Source organism: Pleurodeles waltl, chromosome 4_1 (genome assembly GCF_031143425.1).
Source record: "Pleurodeles waltl isolate 20211129_DDA chromosome 4_1, aPleWal1.hap1.20221129, whole genome shotgun sequence".
In the NCBI taxonomy this organism is placed as follows: domain Eukaryota; kingdom Metazoa; phylum Chordata; class Amphibia; order Caudata; family Salamandridae; genus Pleurodeles; species Pleurodeles waltl.
The window spans coordinates 916,932,500-916,955,778 of NC_090442.1; the positions used below are offsets into that span (position 1 = coordinate 916,932,500).

The window sequence follows — 23,279 nt, forward strand, 5'->3', positions numbered from 1 at the left end:
TTTTTTCACAGAAAACAGAGGTGTTTTTTGCAAAGTGCCTACCTGTGGATTTTGGCCTCTAGCTCAATAACAATAGGCCGATCTGCCCCCAGGGGGGCAGAAATGGCCTAAAATAAATTTGCCCCCCCACCACCCCTGGGTAGCGACCCTTGCCTACAAGGTCGCCCCCCTTGCGTGACAGCGCAAACAAAAGATCCCTGGTGCCTAGTGGTTTCTGTCCCCCTTGGGGGCAGATTGACCTATAATCGTCCGACCTGCCCCCAAAGCGGGCAGAAATGGCCTAAATACAATTTGCCCCTCCAGGGGAGCGACCCTTGCCTAAGGGGACGCTCCCCATCTGTAAAACAAAAAAACAAAATAAATCCCCGGTGCCTAGTGGTTTCTGCCCCCCTTGGGGGCAGATAGGCCTAATTAAAATAGGCTGATCTGCCCCCATGGGGGGCAGAAAGGCCTAAAATAAATTTCCCCCCCAGGGGAACGACCCTTGCCTAAGGGGTCGCTCCCCTTGCGTGAAAAAAAAAAAAAATACTCCATGGTGTCCCCATTGTCCCCTTTCAGCCCTGGCCTGGGGGGGGTGGGGGCGGCCCTTGGGGGGAGCGCTAGCGCTTCCCCCGAGGGCCGGTGGCAGGACGTAATGGTTACGTCCATGGCGCCACACGGGCGCTGCCATGGACGTAACCATTACGTCCATGGCAGGGAAGGGGTTAAGCACGACCGCAGTGCTTAACATACTCTCCCAATTCACTTCCTGGGACAGCTGTGTTGTTTTACATGCCGAGAAAATATAGATAATGCATATAGCATTACTTGAGTATAATGGATAGATCGTATAACCAAGTAAGAAGCATCAGTTCTAGAAACCCGAACAACAGTCCCAACAACACTGAGCAACTCTGACGTCGTGAGCTCGCGCCTGAAGTTGCGCACAGCACTATGTGACACTTCAGCTGAATCTGAACTAGGCTCTGATATTTAACGTAATATTTGCAGCACAGAAAGTTTGGATGGACTCTTAACTGACACAGGAATAGTGAGGGGCATGTTTCCTCGCTGTGAACTGGTGGTGTATCTCTCATCAATAGATGACTGAGGCACATTTTGTTAGGTAATGAGGAACCTTTTCGCAAATGGCGCCTTCCGGGCGTCCAGGTTTTCTTAGTTTACCACATAATTTACTGATACATGATTTTCTGCTTTGAAGAAATATTGTTCCCAGGCATTACATTAGGCACCATTCAGCAGTAACATACATGGCGTACAGGGAAGATATTTTAAAAATGTTCAGGGAAATGCACCATTTGTTTTAGATTACTTAGGAAACAGAATAGAGCAACTTCACTACTGAGGACTGGGGTCGCTTGCCTTATAAATAGTACAATGTGGAGTTGGTTAGAACATTTTTGCTAAGGCCGATTCTGTTTTCCAGTCTGACCCTGAATGCATTTTCCAGTTTCCATTTAGCAATGCATTCGTTGTTAGTGTACAAACTTTAACCACGGCGAATAATGTGCATTGAACCACACACCCCCCAAAGGGTATTACAGCTTAGATTTCTAACACATAAGGAGTATATAACTGAACTTTAACAGGGGAGACAGAAAGGTTGCTTGTGAATCCAAGAAGGATAGCAAGGCTACAGTTTATATTAACATGACTTATTTTTTAGGTCGAGCGAGCAAACGCTTTGATCTGTTATAAGTATTGTGGGCTATTAACAGGCCCATCACTTTAATTTGTTCCAGGGCTTGCCTTTCAGAAATCACTTTCTGTCACTGGTAAATGCTTTACGTTTGTCCCGCCTTGAGGCTGTTTTTGTCCCACCTTGCAGACTGCTCCTGTTGCATGGATTATTGCATGATTGCTGATATACTTCAGCATGGGCAAACTTTTTCTTCTTTTGTCTCTCCCCTTCGTGCTGCATGGCGGCCATGGCACTCACAGCTCGAATAGGCACAACAGCGTGAACTCATTGTATAAATCCTACCTGTTTATTCAGAATATTTTGTACAGATACAATGCACTTTTAACTTTCCTTCCACCCTCGTGAAAATAAGGAAAGCCTCTTTATTCGGTATATTTGTTACGCTGTCTCACCCCTTGTATACCACCTTTGGGGGACCTCGAGCAGTGTTATAGAGGTTCACAAAACTGTACTTCGGTTTTTCAAGAGACCAGTGTCGACAGATAAACTGCATGCCTTTTAGGTCGGGTAGTGGCTGTGGATGCGTTAGAAGTATTTGTTGTTGGCAAATAGTATTTTATAAGATACCTGGAGGATAACATAACATAACATAGCACAATATAGCATAATATAACACAACATAGTATAGCATAACAATACAGTGTAGCACAACATAACATAGCTTAACACAGTATAGCATAACAGAACATAACATAACACAACATAGCATAACACAACATAGCATAACACAACATAGCATAACAGCATAACATATCATAACACAACAGAGCACAATACAGCATAGCATAATACAACATAGCATAATACAGCATAGCATAACAACACAATGTAGGATAACACAGCATAACACAACATAGCATAACATAATGTAACATAGTCTAGCATAACACAACATAGCATACCACAACATAAGACAACCTATCATAACATAACACAGCATAGCATAACAACACAAAACAGCATTACATAACACAAAGCACAGTATAACATAATGCAACATAACCACGTAATTCCACACCACACCACATACATCCACTCCATTCCAAACCAAAACACCTGGGCAAAAAACATTATCATTTACAACGCCAATACCTCTTACTCTAGCAAATGCAAGACCGATTGCGTTGCAAATGCTTGTTCTTCCCTAGAAATGGTAAGTGGAGTTAAGGCCCATCATATTTAGATAACTACTTTGTTTTCCATCTGGAGCTGTATTACAAAAAGTGGCCTGGGGCAAAATAGGCGTGCATGCCAGCTTTGGGCGCCCTCGGGCATTTTGGTATTACAGACGGGGCCACAGACGTTTGTGCTGCCCCTTCTGTAATACAGATAGCACTGTAGCACATGTAGCACCCGCCCTATCTTCAGAAGACCTGCCCTCATTTGTATGGAGGCATGGTCGCATGCAAATGAGGAAACGACTCTGCCTCAGCGCTATATTGCAGAAGTGAGCACAACGACAAACAGGGCCTTGGATGCATACTGTCAGTGCAACACCTGAGGGCTGCCCTCTGGAGGAATTGAAGAGGGCACGATGGACTCCCTCAGACATCCCACTGCAGGCGGGTGCAGTCGCTCATTGCACATGTCTGCAAGACGATCTCGTTTCCCTCTTCAAAGTGCAGGCGGGTTGGCACTTGCACATAGAAACACAGTGTGACTTGTAAACAGCTGCTCTGTATTTCACTGAATGTGTTGCACTTAGGGAAACCGCGAACTCGCAACTGCCTGGAGTGTGTAACATTCATCATAATAAGATGCACTGTCCCTATTTGCGCCCGGCACACCTGCTGAAAGGTGTGCCATGGTGCAAACAGGGAAAGTCCCCCTATCTGTAGTACTGCCCCAGGTTGGCATATCCAGACAATAATGTTTTATAAAGGAATGGCAGGTTTTCCACGTCACTACTCTCTAGATGTCCATGAGAGGTACTCTGCAAAACACTGATGCCATTTACAAGCCCATTGTGGAATCTGCCTTCACTATGATATAGAAAGTTTTGTCTTCCTTAGTGTGATATAAGGTTTGCAAAGCCCTGTTTTTATAAGGGCTGACCCTTCTTACTATGTCTGAACCTTACAAATGCTTGATGCTTTGCTCGCAACATTGTCCAAGTAGAATTTGATACATTTAACATCCATCGATTGAAGTTTACCTCAAGTCTCAGCACAAGTTGCTGGATTTTAACAAAACGTGTTTTTGAAATTCTGTTACTTTGAAAATTGATTTAGGTGTTCTTCTATGTATCATCACCTTTTCCCTGAAAAGGGTCTTATTTTTGTGAATATCTGCAACTCCAACACATGACAATGTCATTTCTATCAGGAGATGAATGTGATCCCACCTTTATGGATGGGCCCTGACGGAGAGCACAGGAGTGTGGACAGGACAAAGTTAAATTCACAGGAAGCCTGTTCAGCTACTAATGTGAATATGCAGTGAATTCCTTTCATAACACATTTGATGAAGCGCAGCCAGATAGGGAATAGAATGCCGTGGGTTTGGGTGAACCTGGATAGTTGGAGATATACCTTCACCTAACTGTACTTAAGGCATAATTCGCCAAATGTAAACAATTTGGTTGCATGTTCCAAAGATGACTTAAATCAGTGTATTACTGTCACCTTACCCAGGCCTGAACTCTGAGGATGGACATGCTGGATTCCCCCTCCATTTTGGCAGCCACATGTGACCTGTGTCACTTATTGTTTGCTCCTACTGATCACAGAGCTACCCAGTTGTTCTCTTACCCACTTCTGGGATAGGCTTGTATTGTCTCCTGTCATAGCAGAAGTCTTTGCTTCTACTAAGCAGGGATGCCAAACCATTTGTACCACCTGGTGTGTGTTCTTTGCATAACAGAAGGCTGCTCAATTGTTTTTTATATAATATCAGAAAGCCATTATGTCCCTTTTACGGTCACTGGACATCTGTAGAGCCATTACATTATTCTTATTTCGAGGTTGTTTTTTTGTGAACACTGGTGGCAAGTTCCTGTACGTACCCACCATATTTGGCCAGGGAGATATCTGTGGTAATGTTAAAGCATGGATATGGTTGTTTGAATGACAGGCCCAGAGAGATGTTTTATGCACCGTGCCCCCCCAAATGGTGCTTTGGCCTAGTACAGGGAGTCACATGGACCTCGTCTTAACAACTGCTTCCATTTTTCTCTCTTGCTTGCCAATTTCTCCCTGAAGTAGGTTCATGCACCGATGACAGTTTGGTATCCTCACACTAGGACAACTGCTACAAGATGGAGCACTAAAAATGTATGTAGAATTGCAAGATGAACTTCAACAGGAAAGGTGGGGGCATCAATTGCAATATATCCAACTAAAACACTTAAACAGCTGCTCAACTCTTTTTTTCCAAATCGGCAGTCCATTCTGTTTGGATTTATATATTTCGTTTATAGCGACCCAGGCACTTTTTTACCGCTGATGATAATATGGGTATTTGGCAGTCTTGGTTAGTTGATGGATTACTCCTATATTTGTCCAGTAAAATGTTTGGTGGGTGGGATGAGCCCTTTTGACCATCTGGGGTGGTGTACGGTTGTCTGTGTGTTTGAAATCCAGTGAAACTGTTATAAAATGAAGGAAGTCTTTTAACGATCTGGATTGGGCGTACCAGTACTTTGGCTCTGGGACACAGGGCGTTGCTCACATAGGGTGGTGTCCAGTAACATCTGATTGCCCAAGGACTCCAAGGAAACATCTCCTGCATATTCATTTTCCTAATCTCTATTTGTAATGTTACTGTGGACTCTGAGACTAACTACGGCAGGGACTCAAGCGGGTGAACATCTGAGGGATCCAGTGCCAGTGAACAATACGAATAATAGGTGCATGGTAGACACATCTTTCTCAGGTTGAGCAGAAAGGACAGACACCAGATGTATAAGCAATCAAAAAGCAGGTATGTAAAGGAAATCTAAGTACTAAAGTAAAGAACATTACATACCATGAATCTGATTTATTTAAATTTGAATCACTGTTGTGGTGAAAAACAGGACCAGAGGAAAGCGTCAACGTTCTTGCGCTTAGATACCAGTTTTGAGAAATTTGAAGCATTGATATGTACAGTGCTAGCCGTAGATGTAAAGGAAATATATAGCTTCACTGAGAGCTCTGCCATTTGCTTCCAAGAATGTAGGTCTCATCTTTGTTCCTAAATTAATTTTAGAATTTGTGTATAAAAGTTAGTTGAAACATCCTAGCTATTCACGTAGTAAAATAACAATGAGACAGCACTTTTTACTCATCACCTCATTCTACAATCCACTCCAGCAGCTTCTGAAACAGTCTAGGGTTATTTTTGTCAGTCTTAGATCCAAAACAGTTTGGTTTCTTTCCGTTACCGGTTTTTCTGTAACTGCAGAAGCATGGCCTATCCCACCATCTATCATTATTTCACTATATGCTTTTTGGAGGGCGTTTCTCTTCCCAAGGTTATTTAACCATACGCGCTTCAATTGCATTTTTGCTTATTTTCCTATAAGGAAAATTTTGTTTTGTTGAGATAAATCAAATATTTTAAGTACTGCCTACTTTTGAAGAGTGGATCTCCTCAGATGTATGTTCTACTAAGTGCCATTAGTAGGAGCAACGGAGGGAATGCCTCTTAATTCTAATTCTGCACAATTAAACTTGTATTCAGTGTGAACAATTTATTTTACTCCCACCGGTGTTGCAAACTCTCTGTAATGAGTGTAACCAAAGGTGACATAACATAGGTTCGAGAATGGTTGCTTAGTATTTGAAAAAAATACTTGAGGTATCCAGAGGCTTACAGAAGTGTATGGATGAGGAAGCATAAATTCAAAATAATACTGCTCTGGTATTAGCAATGGCCTAGCATTTCAATGCTAGTTCTCTCAGATGTGCAGCTAAAGTGTGAGTTCTTACTTCAAAGAAGAGTTTGTCTTCCCAAATCAGTTTCAACCAGTTAGATCTGCAGTACACTGATGGCACTTCCATCTGTTTTTGGTAAAACATGGTTGTTTTCTATAGAAATGCCATGCCATGGCCTCATACCAAGAAAGGAAAAACAGAAGATAGTATTTTTGCAATCCAGTTGGCAGTAAGAAGTATTTTTATTCCATTGTCTGTTTGGGTGATATAACAATGTGGGTTTAGAGATTATAGTGATTTACATATAACAGTTACCCAAAAGATCAGAGAGAATACACCTCTACAAAGACTAGCCAGAAGGACAGATGTGGTAGGTTAGTAGGGGGTCGAGGACAGTAATGTCAGACAGATTGAAGACAATTAGATCAAGCACAGGGGAATATGCAGAAGAAAATGTTCGTACGTTTTCCCAGAATACCAGGAGGGTGGGTCGTGTGCGAAGATCTGTCATCTGTGCTTTCCAGCTTGCTGTCTGCTGCTGTGCTCATAAATGACTGAATCAATACCATCAAGGTCCTTCTTTGTGGGACTTCTAATATTATGCCTCTTTGCTTGTCAAAACTGCATGCGTGTGTAACCCCCAGAGATGGAGAACATAGCCTCACCAGAAACTTCCCATTTATAAAGTTTCTTTCTCTTGTTCCTTAAATTGTTTTCATCATCAGCGCGTATGCTGCCACTTTTACTAAATACTGATTGTAGGATGCAGCAGAACAATTAACTATTAATCAGTGGGAACAGTACCACATTTTTGAGGCATCGATCGGTGGGTACTGTAAAGTCACCTCTGCCAATAAAAGTCACACTACCTCTTGGGTAGAACTATGTAGAGTGCCCTGACCTCAGGAAAAGGGTGTTATACTCTGTACTCCTTCTCCATCATGGTGTGTCGACATTAATCCGGATATGTGCAGGTCGTGCTAGCCAAATACTTAGGTGTAGTACCAGAGGATATCTGGCAGGAAGTCTTGTGGAAGCCTATCCTGCAGACCTTGATGTTGAGTGAAAGAGCGGGTCAAGTCAAGCCGTGTGGGTACTGCTGAATCCAGGGGGCACTATTCCAGCCAGACGTGTATGGTCCAGTTCCAGAACTCCATGCTGGACAGGAAGCAGCAGAAGTAGATCAAGGAACTGTAGTGAGCTGATCATGCAGCATTTTGGGCAGCAGGGTGGGTGTGCTTCCCTAAGCAGAGGAAAGGGAATGATTCAGAAGCCTGGAAGTGTGAGGGCTTCATATGTTGTTCCGCAGGGATAGTGGATCACCAGATCCACCATGTTCAGGGGTTGGCAGAGAATGATTATCGGTTGGAGTCATGGAGTCAGAGAGGTGTTTGTTTCTGTGTGTGTTTGTATATTTGGATTTGTTTGCACACTCTTTTGGATGTCTTTTATAGTGCCAAGCAGCAAATGCGGACAAAGTGATTCTTGAGGGTAACTTTAGGGATGGATTATTTTTCAGCAATTTAATTCTGACAGAAGCATATTTTTCACTGCCAATGGCATGCACCAGCACTTCACCTTGACAGACGTCATTCAAAAGACAATGCCCACATTAATTCGCTTTTAAAGGTGCAGAACCGAAAACCTATACCAAAGTCTCCTGCATTATTCATTTGTCTCGAAAAAGAAATTAAAAAGAGGGTGGTAGAGGAAATAATAAAAGTGAAAGAATTTAAGGTTGGAGAAAGCTTTTCCAAAAAAAAGTGAATCAACCTCAGCTCCTTCTTGGAAAGTTTGGCGATAATCTATCAAGCAGGGTCAGGGAAAAAGAGAGGGTCCCAAAACGTTGATTTCCCATCTTAAATTTGATAGGAAACGTCTGGCGCAGATACAGCAAAATGCTGAGCAGAACTACTCCAAATCGGACTAAAAAAATATAATTTTACTAGGAAAGCATGCTTGATGTGATTTGGTGTGACTTAGTTCAGCTATGTGAGAAATTTGCAATTAAAAAGGTAACCAGGGTGGTCATGAAGGGGTTAAAATAGGTGTATCTCGACTGTTAGTATCCACATATGCCCTAGCTGACAACTTTAAATGGACTATTCAATCCTGATTGCTGACTACAACATGAAATATATTTTGTGGCAGCCATTACAGGACTCAGGGTAATAGTCCCTGATGCCTGAAATAGAATGAAAAAAACATATAATGGGGTAAGGTGAGCACATCCCGACCCCAGTGGCATGTGGGAGAGGGGGGACTAAAAGGGACCCCCTCCTTGATTGCATGGCCACAACAGGGACAACATGTCTACAGGTCTCAGGGTGATGGTCCTCACTGAAATGCATTATAGTGAAAGCTAGGTTTTGAGGGTTACAAAAAGGAGCACAAATAAACGGTGATAGCATATTTTAGTAACAATATAAATACTTTTTTGGTGGTGTCAAATTAATTTTAGGAATTCTGGTGAGCTCTGAGGTGATTTATTGTTTGAAAAATGCTGAACCCTGCTGGGGATATGATGAACCATATTAAAGAAAAAACTGTTTTCGGACATAATTTTCTCATAAAGGTTAATTGAGATGTTCCAGAAGCTAGAAAGACAGAAGCTTTTCTGTGAGTTCACACAGTCTTGTGTGAGGTTAAAGTCTGATATTCTGAGTAAAACATACTTCAAAATAGCAGCAGCCTGCCACTTTCTACTGAGTTTTCCCACAGTGTCCTAAGCAACAACTACAGTGCTAACATTTTGAATTTATGACAAGTGTGTGGCACACCTGAAACCATTTTGATTACTTCAAAGCTGTAAAATCTAAAGCATTTTATTTAGAAATGAACACAATAAGAGGGTTCTTTTTGTTATAGAGATTATGGTTAGTGCTCCAGAATGCTAAAATGAATACACACTTTCTATGAGTTTACCAATATTTTCCATTTCCAATTCAGTAAAATATTCTGAAATGCAGACAAACATATTTCATAAATAGCAGCAGTTTGTCAGTTACCTTCCTAGCAATCAACTACAGTGTCACAAAAGAATTCTAATGAACTAAAGCACTAACACTTCAGCTCTCAACAAAAGCAAGGCACTTATAAAGACCATTTTCCTGGAATTGGAGCTGTTGAATTTCAAGCCTAAAATAAAAAAATAGAATAAAAGGGGCCAGCTCATGCTTGAAGTCTGTGCAAAGTGAGAGTGCATGGTTGGGGCGTCGGCCACCCAGAGAGGGCTGGGTGCAAGACCTGGCCCGCAGAGGGTTACATGTAATGTGCGAATATGTTCTACACAAGGACTCCAACACAAGACAGAGGATGGCCTAACATCCCTTCTTGTGGATGTGCCTTTCCTCATATATAGTTCCCAGGCAAAGCCCTGTTGACCACCTGGGAAGGATGTGGGAACAGACATTTGTATCCTGCCAAAAACGGGGCTCTACGGGGCTCTACTAGAGGACCAAAATTGACTGACCAAAACTAATTTGGCTGCATGGGTAGCCACCTCTAATCTAAAGACAGCCTACCCCCAACTTCGGATGTCTGTTCTTTATCCTTCCTAATAAATGGCCTCCGCCTTACACAATTAGCTGCCTGGAAATTGGACAGATCAGTCTCAGGAACTCTGAACTTGCCCTCCTCTGACCTTTTGTGTCATACTCTTTCCCTCCAGGATTGAAAGATTTGGGAACAGATATCCTGCACTGGTTTGCTAGAGTTATGTAGTTTGAACACAACACATTTTGATACACTCCAAATTCCAATGCCCCCTAAACTGCATAAAATGGCTCCTCTACAGTCACTTCCTTGGATCTGTCTAGATTTCATAAGACGCTCAGTAGGACTAGCAATGACAGACATCTGATCAAAACCACGACTACGGAAACTGCAGTTTCACAAGTAAGGCAGGAACCAATTGTATGACACTTAGAAGCAGAGCTGCTGTGCCGTGACCTGGAGGACAAGCTCCTGGCCTACCCTCATAGAAGAGAACACTGCTCTACCCAGGATGAAAGGAATAAAGCCCAGCTCATGGATATCTGTGGCACTGAGCATGTCCTGAAGCCAACAGCCAGTTGGTTGTGATCGGCCTTGAAGATATATACTTGTCCCGGGTGTTGAGGTCATGCTTGGATAAGTGAAGGACTTTGTCAGTGATCTTGAACGGTCTTTTGCACTGCCTGTCTTCATAGAGCCTCAGTCGCACTGCTTCCATCCTAACAGAGACATAAGGATTTTTCACTTTCATCCTAGATTCTTAAAATGTATATATATATATATATATATATATATATATATATATATATATATATATACACACCAACCAGTTTTGTAGATATCATAGATCACAAGGTGTAGTAGAATTCTAATTGTATTCTCCAGTTGTCAGAATCAGGCAGTGTCGTGGATACCCCAAATACCATGCATCCCTTTAAAACGGACACAACACGCTAAAGTTTGGTGCCCATAGAGGCTCTAGGTTAGGTCATAGCTGCACCAGTAGCTCTCTGTCAGAACACTGCCAGTGGACTAGTTAGAGGTGTAACTGGTCCCTATACACTATGACCTGTGCAACTTTCTCACCAACTACTAGGTCTCCATTGGCTCAGTTAACCGGACACTAGGGATTTGGGATTTGGCTTGGTAACTCAAACTGGACAAGAAGGCTTTGGAGCTTTTTAGTACAATTGTTTGGGATGGAACTCAAACCCTCTTAGTTGCAGCTAATGAAGACACCAGGACGAGGACCAGACAACTCACAACTCCCCCATTAATAAGTGGCAGACACCTCAAACTTCAAAAATATATTGTAATAGATACCTCTAGAACAATTCTCATTGTAACCTGGGAGTAAGAAGATTCGGCTATAGATAGCGATTGATGAACACCGTAATGTCAATTTCACTTCAATTTGTAGTGCTTAAAGTCAGACTGTTTAAATCATAGAAAGCATTCTGGGATCATGTTTCAAAAAGAGCCCATCTTTACCCACCTGTAAAAAAATTACCCATTCTCTGCACTCGTTTTCACTGGACATTAAGCGCATTGTGTATGATTGCTATGCCATCCTGCATTTGACATCCAAACTTACTACAATCTGTGAACACAAGAGTAGCTTTGGTATTATTCATTCATTTGTTTATTTTTGATGATTTGTAAAATACACCTATTACTCCAAAAGGTGTCTCTTGGAAATGTAACTTTCGAGGAAGAACTTCTAAGGCTACTGGGGTCCTGACGTTTATATGCTAAGGTGTGTAGATACAGGCCTTTAACTATTTCCTTAACTTTAGAAGTGTGGCTTGTGAGTAGATCTCGGTGGGATTGACTACTATATTGTGGCTCCCTGTGCCCTTTGTGCTTTGCCAGAGTTATCTAGTTAGTGTGTGGCTGAGGTCCTTAGCAGCAGTGGTAAGTAACAGCACCCACTATGCATATAGTCCAGTAACCACTGACTGGCCCAGCACCCAGACAAAGGGTCTCATAACTATCTCACAGCAGTCAGCACGCCCTGACACTCCAAGAGACAAGAAATCATGTCAACAGCAAATACTGCATTGTACAAAATCGTCATGACTTAGAATAATATTAATATCAGTCCATTGTTGATGCATTAAGCAAAAGGCTACTTTGCTGATATATTTTACATCTTTTCGGACACCATTTTAAATTACAACAAGCATTGGCCATACCAATTCTACCTTAAAATATAAGTTAATTAAAAGAAATTATAAATGAAAGTGCCTCTGCAATCAGTTGTGAGTTAAGGCACTTAATGATTCATCATACATGCACTCTGTCACTCATCTATCCATTCACTTGACTCACTAACACACTTGCATTTGTCCACACATTTATCCACATTACAACACACATACTCAACAAGCATATGCAATAGATATTAAAATGCTGCTGTCTCAACTTGGGCTGTATATGATTGTGATAAAAAGTAGGCAAATAAATTACACATAATAGCAGGTGGCCATCTTGGAATGGCATAGATTATAAACAATCTATAAACAATTCACCCTTTACAGGCTATTAGCTTTAACATATTTTTCCCACAATAAATGTTGGCCTTTCTAGTAACTTTTCATAACTGAGCAAATCAGACCTGCAGGCTTAACGTTTTACAATGAACTGATCGGATACATAGACATTATTATTGGCTTGTCACCATATCCAACTCTGGCCTACTGTGTTGCGCATAAGCTTTTGAACAAGACAACCACCACGCCTATAGTCATAAAATTACAAATATGCACACATTTACAATCAGCAAAAGAATAAAAAACTTAACAAGGACTTTCACTATGGAAATCTTGTAGACCCAGGTTTTTATCAGAAGGAGCAACCAACACCAGCATCCTTGACTGCTGCCATCATTTTTCGGCTTCCCTGTAAAAAAATACTTGTCTATAGGCTTTAACACAGTGCAATAACGATCCACGGAGAAAAGCTTGCCTTTAACACATATTTTTGACGACTAATATGCCAAGCATATCTTTAACATTTAGTGATAAGATTAGCCTGTATCATTGGTTTGTCATAATACTCATCTAGTACCTACTGTGTCAAACATTATCTTTCTCACAAGATAAGAAGTGCGATACAAGTGCTCTTTTTCAGCAGAAACCCTCAGATTCAGCACAGGGTAAAACATGTATGGAGGAAGGTCAAGGATTGGACAGAGCCTAATCCCATCTCTTAGCACTGCTTCGTAAAGCTTTTTCTCTGGTAACACCATAAAGGCTGGCAACAGCTGTGCTGTCAAGAAAGATTTGAAAATGTTTTTTTCTTTTCAGGCGCATTTTAGCATGCTTATGTTTTTTTCCATAGCTGAAGTTCAACGCAACTCCTAAGTGAATCCATATGTAGATAATATGCAGTACATCATGTTTTTCATATTTGTTCCAAAGCAAATATTCAGACTATGATTTAGTGACTCCATGTATAAAGAAAGCATATATCCGCAGAACAGAAACTTGCAAAGAAAACATCTATTACTTACATTTAGGCCTTGGCATTCTGATACATTTAAGTCTTGCACATTCTTACATTCACCTATAAATAGAAAATAAAAGCAAGTTGAGGGTTTCTCATAAACTTCTTCAATTTATCAAGTTGGCTGGCACAAATCAGTATATTTATTAAACTGTCACCTCTCCAGAAGTAAAGCTGTGAAGTAGGAAACAGTTGGGAGCACCCTGCCTCACACCCCAGCACGCAGTCAGCCCCGTTGCATCATGGTAAATGTAGTTCAAGTTCAGTCTTACTTCATTAAATAGCCAGTAGTTGTTCACCTTAGTAGGTGCAGCTAATGCTGTATGTTTCTGAATATCACTGGACACGTGTTTCTGGGTTTAGCCCTTTATCAGCAGAGAGCAGCAGGTTTATCTCTGGAGTGCTGGAAATGCTGCCAAAAAGCCTCTCAGCTTTCAAAGCGGTGAAGTAGGGCCTGATTCAAAAAGATGTTTCCAGTTGTAACAAAGTAAATGTGTCTCTATTTGCTGGTCTGGGAGCTTATACGGCTAACTACCAATAAGTGGAGGTTGCCGCGGCAAGGAATTAGTTGTTAATTAACAATGTTTTTAGGTTTGTTAAACGTACTGCAGGAAAGGAAGCGGTCATCATTCTCACAGAACATTCTAATCGGTTTTGAGGTAACTACTAGGAAACGATATCCTCCTTTTGTGGCTATTCGAAGACTGGGAACATGTAAAAGGCCTTTTTGTGAAATTTTGAGCATGTGTTTAGTAACACGGTGTGAAATGTCCCCACAGAGAGGTTCTGAAACTCGATTGTGTAAGTGCTTGAAAGCTTGAGTGCATGCACCTTTAAAAGTGGGTCCTGTGTTTTTTCAGGCTTACACCTCATAATAGTCATAATTTAGCCAAGCACACCTTGGGCAGAATTCACAAAGCCAAAAACCTCCAAGTTAAATGTGCAAGGTACATATTCGGAATTAACTAATTATAACCTAACTTGTGCATGAGTAGAAAGTCAGTGGACTTCCTACTCATACCAATGCATAAGCCACGTAGGGTGTCAGCTAAAATGCATAACACATATGTTAACTGTACTGTAGGATAATGGCAGTAAACATATCACTCTTATCGTGGAATATCAGAAGGCTCGCCAATGGTAAGAAGAGAGGCGAGTTACAGCGTTCCCAGACAGGAACACAGTCATTTTGGGCGTAGTACTAAAGTCCCAGTTGAACACATTCAGTCATATGAAGTCTGCATCGAAATGGGTGACTAAAAGGTTGTAGCTTCCTACCACATGTACTCAAAAGGGTGAAGATCATTTAAAAACTGTAGATTTCATTTATAGAGTGCAGATAATTGTTCCCGCCTTGCTTCGAGCATGATATGCATTTATGCTCATCAACATGAATGGCCCTAAGGAGTACTCCCCTGACCTTTTGGATTAGAATGCAATACAAGAAATATCTTTTGGGGTGGAGACTTTATCTTGGTGCTAGAGCCAGTAATAGAAAGGTCCCGATCACCACTGTATTTCAGGAGCGCAGCTGTGATTTCTTGGACTATGTCATAAAAACCACAAAGCTCCCAGATTATGGAGGGTGAGGCATTGTTCAGAACAAGCACATTCCTATTTTTCGACAGTTCATGACTAGCCCTCCTGCACACATTTCAGGCCCATGATTGGATACGTTTCAGAAGTATCTGCAGGGGCGTAGTTTGGACAGTAAAATGGGGAGGTGAGCTTCAAATTCTCCAACAATCACGCTGGCATATAATGTGAAAATACATTATACGATAAGCCGGGTGCATGAGAGGGGCCTATGGAGTAGTGGAAAGGGAAAGAGGTGTGCGTTAGTATGAGTAATAAGTGAGAGAAAACAATATTTTTTAAAAAAAATATATTTTTAGGATTTTTAAAAGAGAGACAGGGAAAGTGTGTGTTTGTTTTTGTCTGTATGTATGTAAACATTTCTTGTGAAATCTGACAGACACCTCACCATACCCGATTTAAAGCCCCTGCACCGAACTATTTATCAGAAAATACTTTTATTAGGTGGGGTGTAGCACCCCAGACACCACCCCTGAAACTATGCCCCTTGGGTATCCGCACCGCTTCCTCTCAAGCTCACCTGAAGTTACTGGCCCCAAGAGAATCAAGTAGGATGAGAAGATTGCTAGGGCCTAGGTACTCTTTTAGTCAGGAAATATACACAAAAAGCAGAGACTTAATTGAGATTAATGTGGGTTGGTGTCCATCTATGTCACCATTTAGTATATCTAAACAGATGAGACTGCTAAGGTCGTACAATAAAGTCACATATTCGTCCTGCTTACATCAGGTTTATACCATAATTTAGAAAACAGTATCCAGCTCCTGTTTTACATATCAAAACATGTGACTCCTGGCTTTCATAGACCTTTAATAAGGAAAGGACGCAGTTGCTTACTTTCACCTGATTCATCTGTATTGAATAAATCTTCAGATCTGTTTTACAGACCTTGGTTTCCTGAGTAACATACTTCTTCATCACTTGTATCTGAAGTGGGATTACTGGATAACGCAGATCAAAATGTTTTCTGACAACGCTTAATCACATTTCAATATACTTTTTTGTTTTTTCCTCCATGGTTGAGAGTAGATGGGCTCCCAGTGAAGATGTACAATGATATGGGAGGATAAAGCCTTTATAATAAACATGCATGTAATCAAACTAGCACTACTTTTGATCCACAACTGCTGAGTGAGAGTTGCCAGATACACATGCTAACTGTACTAGGAAGATGCGATAAGAGGGTGTGATTGACATCCAATTCCTAGATATAATACAAAACATACAAAGCCAAGTATTTTCGGTTTAACGGCATGTGATGGACTACAGTACACAATAAGGACCATTAGCAACTAAAGGAGGCGTGGTTATACAAAGAGCAAGCCCTCTCAACAAGAGTGGTGTACAAAAGTAGTTAGTTAAATTAAGAAAAAGAGCAAGATGGACAGTATAGAGCTAAAGTAAAACACAGACCAATTTGTAGACCGGGTAGGGTATTTATAGTAAGTGTAGCCAAGAAGATGAGCACACAGGATTTGATGGGTAGGCTTTTTGTGCTATCATATCCACATTCTTACCAATCTGATAAAGGGAGAGAACTTAGGGCCAGATGTAGGAAACAGTTTGCGACTCGCAAACAGCAAAAATTGCCGTTTGCGAGTCGCAAACCGGAGTTTCCTATGCAGAAATGCATTTTGCGAGTCGGGACCGACTCGCAAAATGCATTTCTGACTCGCAAATAGGAAGGGGTGTTCCCTTCCTATTTGCGACTCGCAGTGGTATGCAATTCCATTTGCGACTGCATACGCGGTCGCAAATGGAGTCGCAGTTACCATCCACTTGAAGTGGATGGTAACCCACTCGCAAATTGGAAGGGGTCCCCATGGGACCCCTTCGCCTTTGTGAATGGACCCCAAAATATTTTTTCAGGGCAGGTAGTGGTCCAAGGGACAAAAGGTTTCGGATTTTTTTTTAAGTGCAGCTCGTTTACCTTTAAGGAAAACGGGCTACACTTAAAAAAAAAAAAAAAAAAAAAACTGCTTTATTTATAAAGCAGTCACGGACATGGAGGTCTGCTGACTACAGCAGGCCTCCATGTCAGTGAGTGCCCTGAGTCGCTATGGGGTCGCAAATTGCGACCCACCTCATTAATATTTTGCAAGTCGCAATTTGCTTTGTTCCTACATCTGGCCCCAAGATAGCAAATTGCAATCTGAGATGGCAAACAGAGTTTCCAGCTTTAAAAGTTAATTAATTAAAGTTTCCCCACTCATTTTCCTGATGAGATTAAGGGCCAGATGTAGTAATTTATGAATCGCAAATTCGGATGCAGAACAGTGTCTCAGACACCGTCTGCGAATCGCTATGGGGTCGCAAAGACTCACCTCATTAATATTAATGAGGTGGGTCGTGTTTTGCGACCCCATAGCGATTCCCTGCACTCACAGGGATGGTTGCCTGCTGGAGACAGCAGACCTCCATGTCTGTGACTGCTTTTTTAATAAAGCAGTTTTTTTGTTTGTTTTGCAGCCCGTTTTCCTTAAAGGAAAACGAGTTGCAAAACAAAAAAAATAACGAAACCATTTGGTTTCGTTTTTTCAGAGTAGGCAGTGGTCCACTGGACCACTGCCTGCTCTGAAAAAACATTTTTGGCAACATTCACAAAAGGGCACCTTCCCTTTTGCGGATGGGTAACCACCAGTGTGACACTGGTGGTAACTGCAAATTGCTTTGCGACCGTGTTCGCGGTCACAAAGCAATTTAGCATCGCAGTGCGAGTCGCAAATAGGAAGGGGACACCCCTTCCTATCTGCGAGTCGTATTCACATTTTGCGAGTCAGAACCGACTCGCAAAATGTGAATCTGCATCGCAATGCGCATTTTGCATGACGCAAACTGCGATTTTCGCAGTTTGCGCCATGCAAAATGCTAGCTACATCTGACCCATAGTTATTATAACCAGTCCTAAAACATGGAACAGGTTTTGTTCTAATATGGTCTTAGTTTTGCACCAAAAGGATGGAACACGGTTTAGAGGCAGCAATTTTTTTTCTAAACTTAAGATTCACCATGAAGAAAAGTACTGGGCACGTTTCCAACCATTACACTCTTGACAGAAGGAAAGTCTAGACCAAGGCCACTATAGGAGCTATATGTAAGTGTCCAAACATTGATTATAATGGCCTCTCTTTCATTTTGCAGAATCAATAGGAAATGTAGATTATGTAATGGCTACATTCAGGGCAGGCTTTAGCGTTGGTGGCGCCCTTTGCAACAGTCTTTTTTGTCACCCCCTACCCCATGACCTCCTCCTTGAATTCCCTTACTACCACCTGGCAAACGTGCCCCTCATCTCTCTATAACCACTCTCTCACATATATTTAATTTATTTTAAAGCACTGGTAAAAGTTGGCCATTCTAATCCATTCAGCTATCCACATCTGTATTTGATGTGGACAGCTGAGTGGATTAACCATCTACGCTACTTTACTGCAAGTCAAAACTGCCACCAGACAAAACTCTAATGTTTCTGTTAGATGGAGAGATCAATCACAAGAGTTATCTTGACGTTTTTATTGTTGCCTCAAAGCTGGCAAGGAATTCTGCAGCAGGTGTTTTTAAATTCAAAGCTATTGCTAAACACAGCACCCCCTGAGGTCTGTGCCCCTCCTCTAGGTCAGGGGCCCAGTGCTTAATTACTTACAGATAATCTTCAGTAGTCAGAGTCTCCTTTCCTTTCCCCAGTACTCATTCAGTGAGGAGGATCTAAAAAGTTAACTTCTTTGTTCATGATGTCTGTCTTGAGGAGGAAGATCCTCCCCACGCAGTAAATATATACATATGCGACCCCCAATAGGTAGTAATCGTTAGGACCTAGTTTCCATAGGAAAAGTGATTTTCATTTTGCTAATAACTTTGGCGCTGCTTGACGAGTCTTCACAAAACTTTCATAACTAGTTTTGCAGTCACTTCAGCTACTGTCTGAAATGTTTTGGGGTGATTTGTCAAGCTGGGGCCGAGAAAAATGGGGAGTCCTAAAACTTGTTTTCTCCGTGCAATTTCCCATATGGATTTTAGACATGAGTGCAGCCAGAGCTGCTGAACGGAATTGCGCTGAATTTGGCAGAAAGCTAGATCTTGGCCTGGAAAGAGTGTTTTTGTAATTTTGTAATGTAATTTGATGTAAATCCATTCAGTAGTTTTGGAGGTTGTAAAGAGAAAAGATTTATGAGTATCTAGAGATGCAGAGGGTCAGCAGATCCGACAGATAGGCTGCCATCACCTCAAACAGGAAGTGGTGGCAGCCATCTTAAGACACAGGATTCGGTCCCGAGTCCTAACGAAAATGCAAAAAAGAAACAAGGGTGCAGGGTAGGAATACACTGACCCCCTAGACCTGGTGGTGGGGTCCCAGAGAAAACTCAGTAGAGTCAAAAATGTGTTTTTTTTATTTTGTAGCAAATTTGTGATGTATCTGTGGCAAAATTACAAGGAAAAAACACAGTGTTCTGTGCTTGTTTTGTTTAAACCCCCCCAGGTTGGCCAGGTCCCGGGAGTACAAATATTTGTATTACGGGATGGGGGTCCCTGGGGCCCGTGCAGTTAAGGGGGAGGGGGCACACGCCCCGCCCCCCCCCCCCCCCCCCCCCAGACAATTTTTGGCCCCAGGGAGGAGGGCCCCAGGGTCCGGTTGTGTAATGAAAGGGAGAGGACAAGCAGCCGCCTATGGCCGATTTCAGCCTAGGACACATCATCCCCCAGGGCCCGGTTGTGTAATGAGGGGGGGATGGGGCCATTTTTTAATCCGGGGACCCCATCCACCAGGGCACAGTCAGTGCAATAAAGGGTGAGGGGGCAGCGCAGCCCCGCTCCCTGAGCCATTAATGGCCCTGGGGATCTTGTCCCCCAGGGCTGGCTCCGGTTATGTCCTGGGGTGCACTCCCCTGGGACATAGCAGTATCCCTGTCCGCACTAGCACGGGCAAGGAAACCTGTGTTTGTTCTAGCTTGGTGGGAGCAATTTCAGATCTCCCACCAAGCAGGAGCAAACACCAAATCTGCTCCTAGCAGGTGGGAGCCTGAAAGAAAGCTCCAGCCCTTTGGGAGCAGACTTTTCATCTGTTTTCCTGCCCACAGTGATGCGGGCAGGGAAACAGACGAACAGTGATCCCGCAGGCAGCAGCATTATTAGCCGCTCCCTGCAGGCAGGAGCAATGCCTCTAAATATTAGTCTTCTTTCAATCCTATATTATATAGGGGGAGAAATTTTACAGTCCTTTTAGTCCAATATTCCACATATGTCCATACTGTGTCTCCTGTAACAGCAGGCATTTCACATCCCGGCTGACAAAAAGACCTAAGAAATATGTGGAATATTAGACTTAACAGTCTGTAAAAGGTCTTTCCCTACACAATATGGGATTTAAACAAGACTACTACTCAGAGAATGATTGATAGGAAGGAGACATGGGATGTGGGTGTGTTTTTGACCTACATGGACAAATAATCATCCCTGAAGAAGTCCATTTGAGGGAAGTAATGCATTGGCTACAGTGAAAAGACACTTTTAGGAAGAATTTTGAATATAGAAAGAATATTTTAAGAACAATCCTGATGAGTTTTGGACTTATGTGATCATTTATTCTTGAATATGTTGCTGATTTAACAAGAATAATGGATATGATGTGTTAATTTTCTCACACCATGGATACAATTTTGAGTGTTGAGCCATATGTGTTTTTGCCCAGGCAAGAAACTTGTCAGAAATCTTTTCAGAGGACCACTGGCATGCAAGGGCTACTGGTTTCAACCATGGGGGTTGAAATCTTTTGGTTCTTGTGTTTCAGGGCCCTACCTACTATGGATGCTGAGCAAATGGGCCAAGTACCCATTCTGAACTTGACTCTCAGGGTAGCGTGTTCTGAGCAGTCCAAGGCTCCCTTCACGGTGGGGGAGGGGGGCAGATTAAGATACAGGATACTGAACACCGCCTACAACTCAAAATGGTAATGCGCAGCAATAAATCATTGTTTAGCCAAATATTCACTTTTATGAAAAACTAAAGATACTGTAACTTCTAACACTATCACACAAAGGAAAGTCTGACTTTCAGAAACAATCACACAATTCCCCTTGAGGTTGAGAAGCTAGTGTTTATTCGGTCTTTAACATTTACTAATGGTGACATAAAGGGTGTGCCCCACCAGTAGTCCAAGTCTTAAGGGTCCACTGTGACTCTAACATACAGTCAATAGTGTTCTAGCCTACCACACTAATTTAGCAGCAAATGTCCCCAGGGCCGACAGGCCCACAAGCAGTCTTACCCACACTAGCAGGTCCGAAGTGTTCGGAGTTCCTGAGCGTGACACATCCGCGGGCAGTCACTGCAGCTGCAGCTGGGATCAGAGGAGTCAGGCGCATGAGGTCCCGACAACTGCACTTAGCCAGTGCAGAGTCTCTTACTCACTGTCAGGCTCCTGAAGAGACTGGAGGCTCTCTGCGGCTCCTCCTGTGGGGTAAGTGTTAAGTGTGTCTCCAGGTGGGTAGTGGCTGCTACAATCCTGTCTTGGGTCCCTTGTCTGGGTGATGGTGTGCAGGTGATCCCCACAGCACCCTTACTTCTTCGATAGGAGGCTGACAGATTGCAGGTCTTGTTGCTCCCAATCACACTTTGTGACATACGGGGACAGCGCAATTCACAGTCCACAGACTCCTGTCCAACCGGCACAGTGAAATTCTTCACAGAAGCTCCTCCTGCCACACAAGGCTATGGCCAATACTGGACAGCAGTGTTTCCCATGGTTGTCCTTACTGGCATCTGTGGTTGCCACCTCTGCACTGCACATGGGCTCTGGCCTGATTGTGCAGCACACTACACGGCTCAACTCACGGCAGCCCTCTCCTGGCATATTGACGGGGGATGGGGGTCACCAACCTTGTCCTGCACACAGGCAATGGTCCGATCGGTGTAACAGCAGTTTCCTCACACCTTGCACAAGGCACCCACTCATTTGGGCTACCCACTGGATCTTGCTTGCTCCAAGGCTCTCTTCCTCACATGGCACACTGGTCATGGCAGCAGGCTAGCACTGATGCTCCAGGCTACAGGGCAGATGGTCTTGGATTCCCTTGGTGATGTCTCTTCACCCAGCAGGGAGGCTAGCAGGTCTTGGCCCCCAGTCCTGATCACTGGCAGAAGTCTTGCAGAGCTTCCCCTTCTGGCTGCTTGGTAGATGACAGTTTTTCGGGTCTCAAACTCCCCTTCTTATAGCCCATTTCCTGACACCAATGTGATTAATGTCTGACTTTAAAGTTTTATGTTGGGGTTCTGATTCTTTTGGAGTCTCTACAATGCTGATGGTTCCACAACACAGGCCATGGGACTAGATTTCACACCAGAAGGTCAGGCACAAAGATATTTGCATCAAATGGTTAGGCCAGGTCTCCTGGTCCTACTCTTTATGATTCTCTTGATTACCCAGTCTCCTTCCTGAGATGTGCCCCTACCCCTTGTTGTGAACTCTCACTGCATCAAAAAGCACCCTTTGAAATGTACAGGGGGAGTCCCAGTGTGTCCCCCACGCAAATTACAGGAATGCAATAATACACAAATCTATCTGCGGGATTTCTATACCTTCTCTCCTTGTTTCACCATGCAGCCCCGGGTCTCCCAAAATGGAGCTTAGGGCCCTCCATGTATTGTACCATTCACAGGCACATAAAAACCCAGTGCACACACCCAGAATTCATGCACTGCACAGCACTGTGTCCTTCATGTACTGTACCACTGATAGTCACCATACATCCAGCATTTGTATTCAACATGTGCGCGCTGCCCAGTACTGTATCTTCCCTGTACTGTACCATTCATAGGCACACATACATCCAGCACTGCCATTTAACATGCATGCACTGTCCATTAATGTATCCTTCATGTACTGTACCACTCGTAGGCAAACATACATCCAGCATAAGCATTTAACATGCATGCAGCGCATCCTTTGTGTATTGTATCACTCACAGGTATACATACCAGGCACATGCATTTATCCTGCATGCAATGTACTGCACAGCACTACATACTTCAAGTACTGTACCACTCATAGGTACATATAAATTCAATACATGCATTCACCATGCACCCACTCCTCAGTACTGCATTATCCCTGTGACGTATCCTTCCG

At 42.8% G+C, this 23,279-nt stretch overlaps 2 protein-coding genes across 2 annotated transcripts in view; one reads left to right on the plus strand and one right to left on the minus strand.

Annotated features, from left to right (window-relative positions):
* FBXL13 (F-box and leucine rich repeat protein 13) overlaps positions 1-23,279 on the minus strand; it is a 1,108,093-nt gene that overhangs the window by 672,103 nt on the left and 412,711 nt on the right. The window contains exon 10 of the mRNA XM_069229683.1: positions 13,568-13,620. Coding sequence (XP_069085784.1) covers positions 13,568-13,620 — 53 coding nt within the window. The remainder of the gene's footprint in view (positions 1-13,567; positions 13,621-23,279) is intronic.
* The window catches only part of LRRC17 (leucine rich repeat containing 17), a 182,763-nt gene that overhangs the window by 60,604 nt on the left and 98,880 nt on the right, over positions 1-23,279 (plus strand). The gene's annotated exons all lie outside the window — the stretch shown is intronic.